At 43.1% G+C, this 12,867-nt stretch overlaps 1 protein-coding gene across 1 annotated transcript; it reads right to left on the bottom strand.

Moving 5' to 3' along the window:
• Window positions 1-7,323: 7,323 nt before the first annotated feature.
• On the bottom strand, window positions 7,324-7,503 carry CTXND1 (cortexin domain containing 1; the record flags this gene model as incomplete). The annotated part of the gene is made up of 1 exon (XM_080351379.1): window positions 7,324-7,503. The coding sequence occupies one exon, from the start codon at window positions 7,501-7,503 to the stop codon at window positions 7,324-7,326; it is 180 nt and encodes a 59-aa protein (XP_080207505.1).
• Window positions 7,504-12,867: the final 5,364 nt, after the last annotated feature.

The raw sequence follows: 12,867 nt of genomic DNA, 5'->3' as shown, positions 1-12,867 counted from the left end.
ATTGAAGGTCATTGAGCTTTTTCCCCTGCTTTGGGGGTAGGTGTTTGCAGAACAGAAATGAAGGTGAGCAGGGATAAGAAGATGAGGTTCTTGGAGCAGAAGGGTGCTTCAGTTTGGATGTTCTCAGTTCAGCATGTGCACTTGGTGCTTCAAAAAGTTTATTTTGAAGTGCTGTTTCAATTGGGTTGATCCTCTTTGTAAAGAGCTTACTCTCTGCTTCTGGAGGCTTTTGTTGCAATTAAGTTTGAGCGTTGCTCTCTCTGCTTCTAGAGATTACCAATGTTAATTTGATTTAAATGTCTTCCTTAGTTTTCTTATAACCTGAGTTCCAGCAAAAATGAAAAAGGAATAAAAACCAATCCCAGAGCTCCTTTTCCTCCGCCCTGTCATAGCACCAGGTTTGTGACCTGGGCATAGGAGAAGAAATTCCTCCTTGGATCTTCAGAAGCCTGGAGGAAAATTAAAACCCTTCTGCTGGGTCAGCCACCAGAGATATCTTGTTCAGAGCCATGGAAAGTTGTGTTGGAAGAGAGACCTTTCTTCCCTGACCAGAGGAAAGGAAAATGTGTGTCTAAATAGAAACCACAGCTCTTAAGCTTGCCTGGAGCATCCTTCTTGCTAACTGGGTGTTTCATGTTCAGTAGAGTTCAGCAGTTCCCAGTAGTGACCCGTGCTGGAGCGCAACAATCCTGGGGTAAGTAATGCTGAAATATTGGATGGAGGGTCTTGGAGGGATGCAGGAGGTACTTCTGTGTTGTGCTGCCTTATTGGGAGGGTCATACCTCCAGTGAATCATGCTGCCTGATAATATTTCATCTGTTTTTGTTATTTTGTTAGTAAGGAAACTAAGGGCACCCTCTGTTTGAGGTCTGTTTTCTTATAGATCGAGGCATCGTCTTGTTGGCATGCCATGAATAAGCTGGCTATAATTTATAATAGCACTGTTGGTATAATTAAGTGTCAAAAGAAAAGGATGGAATAAAGCCCTTAAAGCATATTTCAGCATTTAAGGGAAACAATAGATTTTCTGTGTGAAATGCTGGCATCTTTCACCAAAAATAGTTTTCTGCGGTGATTCTAATTAGAAATGGATGTGATATCATGGGAAAAAAAATCAGTTTTGATGGAAATGTTTCAGTCAGCAATATTCATTATTCTTTCATTAACCAGGTGGTAATAACTCAAAGTAAAACATCTTTTTCAGTAGCTATCCAGGGTCAAGGTAGTGACCTTGTTAAGGGGGACAGAGCTGGTAGGTGATATTCGTACTGGTTTTGGCTTTAGGCCGTAAGGCAGGAGGTCATTTCTCAGGCTTGATTGGTGCCTCTATTTAGGATGCCCACATAGTTACTGCTTAGGGAGAAAGAAAGAGATATTTTTTGGAATTTAAAAATTGATTGAAGGCTTTGGAAGTCGCTGAGGACACACTGAAGTGCTGCCCCACACCAATCTGCCGTGAGCTGTTCCTCCTCATGTCCCCTCATCTCCAAGAACATCTTCACCTCAAGGCTTTCTCTGTTGCACGTCTGTGGTTTTTGGTGAAGTTTTAATTACAGACCTGTGCTTTCTAATTTTTACTCTGTTTGCTCTATATTGTCTAATTGGCAGCTGTAACGGGGCTGGGGTAGATATGGTTAATGTTTAAGGGAAATACTGCAGGAGCAGAAGACCCTGGAGGCAGCTGAGCACCTGTTGGGTTGGCTTGTAGGATCGACACCTTTGCCAGTGAATATTAAGGACCTGGTTGGGAGCTACAAGGGCAAGCAGGGGTTTTTGGCCCCCTCTTTGCTGTTGCTGGAGCCAGGGCAGGTGTGCTTCAAGGCTGAGGACCTGCATCTCCACTGCCCTGCAGAATGGTGGATGCCCTGGAGCTGCCATGTCCTGGGACTCTGATCCTGGGTGGCTCTGGGGTTGTCTTTGGGGGCTGGTGGGCTGCCCAGTTCTGCTGCCCACTTGCCCATACCAGGTACTTTGTTTGTTCTTCAGAGGCAATGCAGCTGCTGCCTGAGAAATCCAATTTGTCTGAAATATAAAATACGTTTCACAAAACTTTGCTTTTCTTATGGCTTCAGTGCACTGAATGCAATTTTAATACACTTTTGATTGATTTCTGGTTTCCTTCTGGGAGCTGCCTGGCCAAGTCCCAGTACAAAACATGGAGTTTTGTAACTAAGAAGTGTATCATTCAACATATCTTAATGCCGTTGTCAATTTAATTGAACCCCGAGAATAAATGCAAATGGAATCTTAAACAGTGTATTGCTTTAAAAATGTATGTGTGAGCAGTGTTTTCCTCCTGGTTATCAAGAGGGAATAGTGGTCAAAGGGTGTCAACCATTTTTAACAAAACCAGTTTTATAAAAAAATGTAAATACAAAAGAATGTTGACTGAAATAAAGAATTCCCATTGCGATGTTAAGACAAGGTTAAAATTAGGGATTTAATATCATTTATTTAAATCAAATCACCTGAGATGTAAAACCATGAGGCAGCTAAGACAAGTGGTTTGAAGCCTGGCAAATCTGGGTTGATGAGGTCAGAGACAGAAAGGGTAAGGAAGGGGAGAAGGTGAATTTAAGTTTTCCAGCCTGCATTTAATTTTCCCATCATGGGCAGCTCAGCCAAAGCCATTGCAATGGTGTGCTGATGGTTGGGGTGTCTGGTGTTGGCACATGGATGTCACTCCATGCATTGCCATGTTGATCTGCAGGGGTGGCTGCACTTTTGGGCTGTGTTCTTGCCCCCCAGCAGTAATTCTCAGTTCACATGCAGGTCATGGTGTCGCTGCTGTCCTTGGCTATCTCCAGGTGGAGAAGCTCAAGGCTTTGTAGGCTCAGTTATCACTGGGAGCTAAGCTGCAGGTGACTGGCTCCATGGGAGTTTAGTTTGGAGCTGTCTTCAAGTCACTGCCATAATCTCTTATGCACTCTTTTCTCTGGGGCATGGGCTGCTAAAGTGAACCCATTAGAAACATGAAGTCTGTCCTCACCACCCTCCCTGTGTGTGCCCTGGAGATTGGCAGAGTCTGAGCACAGCATTTTCCCCATCAAAGTCCTGAGCTGACTTGACTTCTGAGCTCTGGTAACATGGGCTGGGGTTACCCACTGAGACCTGTAATGACCCAACAAGCTGGGGACACCTTTGGGCAGCCCAGGCTGCAGCAGCATTGCTCATGCAGTTCCCTGACTGGCATTAGTCCATATTTTTTTTTATCAGGAAAAATCTTGATGCCTGCAGTTCTCCAGGGTGCCTACCTGAGCTCAGGCACTGCTGGCTTCAGTTCAGGCGTACTTACATTAGCCATAGTAGCTGCATAAAGACTGCAGCCTCTGCTTCTGACTAGGGCATGGTTAATGATTTATCAGCGAGGTTTTGGCTATGTGGCAAACTGGGTTTCAGGCAAAAAGGTCCTTGTGCCAGAGGACTCACTGCAGGGGCAAGCACATATATAAAATGCCCAGCTTTCAGGCAACAGAGTTTTCTTACAAGATGAAAGAATTAGCAATTTATCTCTTCATCTTTTTCAAGAGGAGTAGTTCCCTGGGCACTTGTTACTCAGCACATCCCATACTCTGTAGCTTCTTCAAAGAAACCCCACAGCTGCTCCACACTCTTCATTTTCAGTTGCTAGCAGGAGGGATTCTGATCTCCGTATTTCTTTTGGTGTGCAATTCGTTGCTGATAAGGAATTGCTGGAACACAGCATGCTGCAGTCCCCCGCTGAACTGCGGCTCTGCTCAGCTCTGTGCTCTTCCTGATCGAGGGAGTAACCTGAAACTGCTCTTTAGGAGGACCCGACCTCCCAGCAGAGCCCCAGGAACCTCAGAGCTCCATCAGCTCTGTCCTGAGCTCCTGGGAGCCTGTAGTGGTGTCGCTACACAGGGAGCGGTTCTCTGCTGTCACCCTCCAAGGAGGGCTCTCAGAATGTATATCTTTCTTGAAAATCACGTTCTTGTGTTGTGGGTGGCTTTTAAGAGATCCTGGCAACTAGAAGTGGACCACAAGAGACACAACAAGAAGGCTTCTCATGTTGAAGCTGTTTATTGCATTAGATAAATATATTTGCCACAAGTTTGAATTATTTCCTCTGAGTGCAATTGCTGGTAGTATGGCATAATGATTAAAAGAAACAAACTAGCAGAGGCACTTGTTGCATGCAGCTGAAATTACTAGCAAGCCCAGCAATGCAGCCCCTACTAAAATGGACCATCCATGGGCTGTGTGGGTGGCTTTGCTGCCAGGGCTTGCAGGATGGGCACTGGGATGCTGCAGTGATGCACCTTGGGTGGGCAAGTCCCAACTCTGAATGCAAGGAGGATAACATTTCTGCTTTTGGCATGATGTTTAGTATTGCTTTTGGTTAAAGAGTGCTGACGTTGTGTGATTGTAACCAGTGGGAGAAGGCAGAAATTAGAATGCGTTTACAATATCTATATAAAAACAATTGCATTGACTTTTACACAGTCATCTGAAAAGGTTTGACATGAATATGTAGATGCTTAAAGAGACCCTTTTTGTCAACAGCAGGATGGACTTGACAGGCTATGCCAGAAAGTTAAGTACCTTTTCATTATAAAATAAAGCTACCCATAGGGATCTTTCCTTTAGCATCATCAGGAAAATCCATAAGATGGTTTGTACAGTTGGACAAACAGAGAAAAAAGTAGTGGCAAACATTCTTGCAAAGAAAAATTGTTCGTTTGCTTCCCCAGCATTCGTAACCCTTTGTTCTCACATAGGCTTTGCTCTTGCAAGGGTTGTGCGCTGCTGACCCTGCCAAGGACAGGCACACGAGTGGCCCTGATCTCTGCGTAGTCAGGCAGGATGCTCGGAGGCTTAAACTTAAGCGTGTGCGTAAGTCCTTAGCTGAACAGGGGCTTATCAGCGACGCGTGACAAAGAGAATTCTGCATGCAGATATACACTGAGTGCGGTATTGACATTGGGAAAGTGATGACAGGCTCTGGTCTTGCTCTGCATCAGCTGTGAATGCAGCCAGGTAATCTGCAAAGTGAAAGCATCTCTGGTTTGGAAATAGATTTATTTGGGATTTTTTTTTGTTTATTCTGTAAGTAGCCCCACTAGTGTCAAGGTGGGATATGAGATGTGGTGATAAAAAATGGGTTTAAAACTTTAGCCCAGGGGACAGAAGCAATCTCCTTTGAGCTAGGGCACCCATTTGTGTGGTACAGACACACTCATGAATAAGAGAGAGTAATGTGTTTTCTCAAAGTATGGTGAACATTAACATTCACGCTTGGAAAAGTCCTGTTACTGGTGATTAGCTGGCTAGCAGGAACTGAGGCTAAATAATAGCCTGATGAGCAATCTGCAGTGGGTAATTGAAGCAGTGGAGGTCTCTTGGTAGAGAATAGGAGGATTAAAGCCAGTCCTCAAATCTCCTGCCTCCTGAATGAGATCTCCTACAACAGAGATTAGTGAAATTTGTGCAGTGCAAAAGATTTATGCAAAAATCTCCACGTGCCTCATAGCCTGCTATTTTGGGAACTCTGTAATCACAGTGCTGAGCACCTTACATCCAGACTGTCCTCAGAAATCAGTGGAATATGTAACAAAGCCAGGAGCTATTTGGCATGACTCAAGATGCTACAGTCTTAATGAGAGAGTAAATGGAGGTCTGGACAAGTCCTCTGCCTGGAGAGAACTTCCCTGGCTGTATACTAAGATTCAGACCTTCCCTATTAGTTTCACAGGAAGAGTTGTGAATCAACACCTTATTTCTGTGTCTTTATGTAAAGCTCTCCAAGTGCTTTCTGGTATTATAAGACAGAAAAAACATTGTGTGACAACTTAATATTGTTGTACCCATTTCACCAATGAGCAGACTGAGGCACATAAAGTGACTTGTGTGATCGTCAAACAAATCCGTCAGAACTGAGAATGGTAACCTTCAATGTCTATGTCCTGATTCCTTCCTAGACCTTTGGGAATGGATGGTAGGATGTTGAGGAAGAGGAGAACTAGTTAAATGCTCTTCTTGCAGATTTGTGCTTTTAAGTCTTGTCTGCATGTTTTGCTTGTGATTGCAGTACTTATTCCATATTGCTTCAGCAACTCCTTAAAATCCCTTAAGCCAAGCATGTAGTCACTAAAAAAGGCAGCTGTGAGCAAACCGTAGGGGGAATAGAGGACATAGGAATCCCTCAATCCCCACTGTTCAGATGGAAAATAACACGTTTCTAAAGCTCTCATGTTCACAAAAGCTTTCTTGCAAAATGGTTGTCTTCATGAACTCAGAGAAGGAAATGTACAGCTCTTCACCTTACACATTTGTGGGAAAATTCCTTTAAAGGTGCTGAATATCTCTGAGGTAGAATGCTTATTATTGTATGTTACTGTAACTGTTATGCTTAGGAATATGAGGGACAAAACTAGGATCAATGTCTCCTTGCTTATTGTCTTTGCCATTCTATTTGTGTCTCACCCCACTGAATTGAACCTGAAATGAACAATGGATAAAGTTGCATGTGGAATCACCCTTTGAAAATCACAGCAAGTTCTAGATACTTGAAACCAGTGCTGTCCAAGATCTTCTCCTTGGACTTCTGGTGGCTACCAAGCTCATTGTAGATGGTCTGATGCTTCTGGCTAATCCATGGAACCGTGGCAGATGATAAAATGCCTGGTGTTAGCATGAGTAGGATAGAGTGAGGTGGTGCTACAGGGTCATCAGTAGTGCATGATGCCCCTGGGAACCACAGTTTGAGAGCTTCTGTATCCTGATCATGGGGAAATATGACTGTTTTGTGGTAGGAAGTGTGTATCCAAAAACAAGGGAGTCGGGAATTAATCTGCTCATATTACCCTATTCAACCAGGGTGCTTTAGAGCTGCTACTTACCGATGCTCTAGGATACGAAACTGTAAAACCTGGGCCTTTTTCAAAACAGAAATATAATATCTGAGGAAAATATTTGGAGCAATCCATTTTCAGAAAGGACAAAATGTTCTTGTTGCTTTACCGAATTCTGATGGTTACCCTGATTTTGCGGGAGACAGTAAAAGGAGGATGAACTGTGCTAGACCAAGAGTTATAATGTGAAAAGTCTGGGAAGTCTTGTGCTACTTGAGTTAATGATAACTGGTTTCAGTAAAATAAGGGTTGCTGCATAGTATTAAATTGGGCTGCCTGAATGGCTTGCTGATATCCTGATCTGTTGAGCAAGAATCACTCACACCGTGTGCTCTTAGAGATATTGCCATTACCCTGCATATCTGAAAATGGCTTTTTGTGTGTTTGCTTTCCCGGTGGGAAGAGGCCTCCTGGATTGCAGCATTTTGTGGCCCTGCCTAGTAAAGTCCTCTCAGTCATCTAGATGCTGCTCCTCCCATGTAGACGTAGGGATGGCACTGTAAGGGTCCATGATGACTTTTGCACAGCGAATAATCATCACAATCAAGAAGAGGCAGAGGAAGACGAAACATGCCAATGTCAGTCCCTTGTCCACATCAACGTACACAGGCTCGGGGGTTGGTACCTCCATTGCTTATGTCGCTCTTCATCTGGGTTTCTCTTTACTCCTAACATCATCAACCACCTGCAAAACAAACATGGTGCCACTGTCAGAGGAGTGATTGCTGCTTCTGATTATGGGGAAACTTGAGGGTAGAACTGGAAACAGAAAGATCTATGTGATACATTCTTGGAGGGGAATAAACCTGCTGGGAAATGTCACAGCTAAGGTAACAGGGAGAACTGTGAACAGGAGAAACCTTATCTCCACCTTAATTCAGCCCATGAATGCTTCTTGCTAAAACATTAGATAATAAAAAGAGATGTTAACAAAGAAAAGAGAAGCAGTGGTGAATGAACACAATCCACTTGAAACATAATCTCTTAAGAGGTACAGACGCTGTTCTTGTCTCTGCATTTCCCAATTATAAAAATATTTCCTCTCCTCTGCTAGTGTAAAGGAGCAGACAAATGGCAGAGCAGACTATTTCCATCTCAATTTTCTTCTCTGTCCAAATATTCTGTCTCTCTTGCTGGCACAAAGCAAAGTGAAAATTATGTGTACTTATTTTCCATAACATTTAATCTCTGGTACTCATAGGTTCTTCAGGCAAAAGAAGTTTTTTAAGAGCAATATCATTTTTAAAGTGGATGTTTTATCTCCCAGAGAGGTACAGGTGATTGTGTTTAGTACAAGGATTATCTCATTTGATGCAGATGTCTGCATAGCTAAAAGTCTCTTCTGACCTCATCATCTGAATCCACAACCAAAATGGCTTCAGTAGGTATTGTCTCTCTTCTGCCTGTGCAAGTTTTCCTCTGGATAGTTCTTTAGCTGCTTTATATGATGATGTTGGAGAGGAACTGACCTGACTCATGGAATCAAGTCTCTGCCCAGGGGCAGGGGAAATTTTCCTAATATCCACCTTTGGTCAGGGTAAGAGGTAGAAGCATTGATGATTACTACTGTACAAGAGCAGCCTCTTTAAAACAAAGAACAACAACAAGAAGTCATTTCCATCAAATGCAATAATCAATCTGAGAATCAATCCCTGCTTTATTTGGAGAAGGGAGAGATGGGAAAAAGAAGAACTTGAAGCATAGGGAGAATTGGGTTAAACATGGGTATTAAGTAGCCCAGGTGCCCCCTATAACTGCATTAATGCAGTGAGGAAATCTGAGAAGCAGGTTTATCTACATAGCTAAGTTTGCCTGGTTACATTTCCAGTGAGCGGATGCTGCTGGCAGTTCACATCAGGATAGAGCATCATGTTCTTGCAGCATCGTGTTGAGCCAGTGAGTGGGTGTCCCAGGGACTCCTGAACTCTTATGCCCTGAGAATTTTTCTCAGAGTGAACTGAGGACCTTTTAAAATAAAAGGTTACACTTCTCCATCTCATAATTTACTCCTTTTCAAATGGTTTTCCAATTCCACCACCTCCTAGATCCTACAAGTCAAGTATAAATCAGCTGCGCCCTCTAGTCTATTTTAAGCACAAGGACAGCAGATTCTTTTTAATTTCCTGAAAGCACAGAAGTTACTGCAACAGCCCATCCTGCAGTAGGGAGATGAAAGAGAAGCTGACGACACAAAGTGAATTAAACAAAGCAGACATCGTGTGTATTCACCAGTCAGATCCTCAGGGTGGACCAGTGAGTTTGGGCTCATGAAGAAATCACTGAGAAGTGGGGTCAGGCTTGTAATGCTCACCCAGCCTGATCAAAGGTCTTTTATTCCCAGAAGACTCTTATCATTCTATTTCACAAACCACAAGATCTTACATTACAGTTTATAACTTCATTTGGTGAAAGAGTCAAGACCATGTGAGCAAGGCTGAGTATGAAGGGTAGATAGTAGTTTTTTGGGTTTTTTGTGGAGTAGAATTTAAAAAATGCTATCAAAACTACTAAAATAGCGCAGTCCCTCCTGAAGTACCCTTGTGAACATCCAACCAAGATGGATTTGATATTTCCCTCCTGACATTCTGGCTATCGTACCATGTGGTGTTGTTTCACACTGTTGCCTCCTACAGAATATCAGAACTACCTGGTAATTTCCATCGGTACTGATCTTTGATGGAAAACTGCATTTTAAATCAAATGTACTTTCTTCTGAAGGACGAATCATTTACTCAGCAAGTGATGTGAGTTTTTAAGTAGAGCTCCATTCCTTGGAGATTTTTCTCTTCAAAATGCCATCACACAATGCCACGGGTGTTGTGGTTCAAGTGCTGCATCCTCTTGCTTGCCTCTGCCCGCAGGACTGTGGCTGGATGATGTTTCCTATGAAACACCTGAGCTGTCATGCAGTCCCTTCTACTGGAAGGGAAAAACATATTATGGAAGGATGTGTCAGACAGAAAGCTTTACCCAGCGAGCAGAGTGAAAGAGCATGGCATCTGAGCTGGAGTTTGCACAGGAAATTACAGTGACAGCTTGAATCGAATGGTTTCATAGGCTGATCCATTTTCCCAAAAAGTCAGCATTTTCAGTGGGAATATAATTATTTTTTCCAAAAAGCATATTGAGGCTGAATAATTCACAGGCCTTACCTCCTTCTGCTTTTCTCATGAATTGATAGTGTTTCTATGCTGTGACTACTATTCTGCATTGTCATTAATGATGGAGAATATATCTCTTGGGGCTGGCCAGAAAGGCCAGACTCTCCCAGTTGTTCTCATTGCTCACAGCTTGACCGCTCACCTGAATCTGATTGTACACCAGCACTGTCAGAGAAGGAAACCTCCTCCATGGTTCCAGCTGGTCAGAACAGCACCAACATCATGCTTATGCTCATCCGAGTCGCATAGTGGATTAGACGTCAAAACACATTTGTTCATTTTCTGCACTGTTAGTTATTGCAATTGCCTTTCAGCCAGCTTGGCAGTGTAGAGACAGTTATTACTGCTGAATGGGTCTTGGTGTTGGAATGGGGTTGTGTCTGAGGCAGTTGTTTCCAGGTGAATTTATTATTGTTGGAACATACCACTGTTCTAGATCAGGCATCTGGGCACCAGCAAGAGATGGTACCCAAATGTGAAAGGAGTTATTTGCATGTATTCACCAGGGCTGATTCCTCTTGAGAAAGTCCAGCTCCTGGCTTTTACCGTGGATATGCTGTTTGATTATTTAAAAACCCTTTAGCACTGCTGCAGATGGGGATCTGCCTGCAGATACAGCAGCGCACAGGGAGGGAACAAGCTTGTTTCTGTATGAATATCCAATGCGTCTTGTGTCTCCCAGCACAGACAGCTGAATCTCCTGTACAGCAATGATGTGCTTACATGAGCGAGGGTACAACAGCTGCATGTCACTCACCCCTATCTGCAAGGTACCTGTGGTCTTCCACAGCTGAAAAACTTGTTCCACTTATTTACTGATTCCTTGGACAGTGTGTCAACCTCCCTGTTCATTTCCTTGGAGCCCAGTGGTACAGCCAGGCTTGGGGGGAGTGTGGAAGCATCATATAGGTTGAAGCAGATTTGGTCCATGCTGGAGGAGACCCTACCTTCACATCCTACCATCTGTCTCAGCCAATGGGGATGTGCTGTGTGCCTTAGCAGAATGGTTTTGGAAATCTCAGTCTGGCTTGTGAAATCCATCAGTGCTACTGAAACAAACTCTTGCTCCAGCTCCAGACTGGTTGGCTTTGCTTTACTCTAATTTACCAGCATAGCTGATGTTGACAGCATATGGGTGCCCGGGCAGGGGGGAAAGATTAGCAAAAACAGTTATAAAGGTTCACACTTGAATGATCAAGTTTTCTCTGAGTAGCTGAATGGTACAAAAATTACTTTTTTCCAGCTTGTCAGCACCCAGCTGTAGAATTGTATTTTTTAAATTTCTTCAGATTTGTTCAAAAAGGTAATTTGGTTTAAACAAAGCCAAATGAAAGGCAATCCCTGGTTCAGATGATTAAATTTAGCAGTCTTGAGTGCACACTTTTCTGTAAATCTCCACGTGTTTTAATACAGTCTCTCCCTCTCTAACTGCTCTGAGAATAGATGGGTGCCACAAGCAGCCTCGGTATCCTGGGGATGGATCTGAGCTGGTTTGTGATGGGCAGTGTATTTCAGTACCAAAAGTGATGGTGTGCGCTGGGCAGCGACTGTATCTCAGCACCTGAGGGATCAGCATCATCTAGTTTTGGTGCCCTGGTCTCGCTGGGTTGTGCTTGTCCAACCATTCTTGCAGTTGGGAAAATCTGCAGCCTGACAGTGATGTGCAAAACAGTCATGGGCCATGGTCTGGGGATAAAGAACTTCAGTACCTCAACAAATAATCTGTCCCGAGCATTTGGTCTTTGCTCTGAGGTTTGTTTTGTGTTTCCCAGTGCTCTTTTCACAAAAGGTTGCCACAGAAGAGAGGATATATTCATTTTTTTTATGATGTACACAAGCAGGTGGAGATATGTTAGCACCCTCTTTAGTATACCAGCTCTGTTACAGACTCTATATAGTGCTTGTGCTCATCAGTGCAGCCAAACTTCATTATTCTTACCTACAAAACATACTTTAAAATACATAGGTTTGTTTGTTTGGTTTTTTTTCCAAACCTGACAATCTTGACACTGTTGCTTTAAATATAAAGTAATAATATACTACATATATTGCAGAGAGCTGGTCTAAACCTTACTAGTTCCTATACTGGTTAATTATGTTTCCACTCATCTCAACCCATACAATACATTTAAAATTGTATTTTTTTCTTCTGTACTCTTTTCCCAAAACAACAGATGTGCAGGAAGGGGAGGGATGGGAAACTATGAGATTTCATATATACAAGCAGATCCCCACCTTCCAGACCTGGGTAGGAAGCCTGTCACATCCCGGCATAGCAGCATTGTGGAGTTGAAATCCTGACTGTAGTCATATTTTTAGATTCTTGTTAGTCAGCGTGGCTTTAATGGTGTTCAGGCTCCACTCAGGTTCATGTCCACCCAGACCTGGAAGCAGTTCTCCTCACCCCTGTGTTCTGCAAAAACAGAAGAAAATTCACCGTTGCTCATCAGGCAGGATGTGGGAGTTACAGATTCATTAAGCGGTTGGGAATTGCTCCAGTGACAGCCTGAGGCAATCGAATGCAGTCCTATGCAAGATGGATTTGTCAGACATTCCCTAGAAGTAAAATTATGATACAAAGAGCAATGTTAGAGCTCAAAGTCATCATGCCATTATTTCTTCTTAAACAAGGAAAATCCCCATTTTTTTTCTTTTTAACACATAGTGAAAGATCAGCCAGGTCTGAAATGATGCTCCTCAGCAGTCTGTCTCTTTACCTAGTTTTTGTTGTGGGTTGGGGTTGGTTTGTTTTTTTCTTTCTCCTTTTTTTCACAAAAGATGGCCAGAATCAAAGTGAAATATTTCAGTTGCTTAAACAGAACTATTTAATTGAT

The sequence above is a fragment of the Nesoenas mayeri genome, assembly GCF_963082525.1.
Source record: "Nesoenas mayeri genome assembly, chromosome: 11".
Lineage (NCBI taxonomy): Eukaryota > Metazoa > Chordata > Aves > Columbiformes > Columbidae > Nesoenas > Nesoenas mayeri.
Note: the sequence above shows the minus strand (reverse complement) of the source record. Positions and strands in the feature narration are given on the sequence as shown.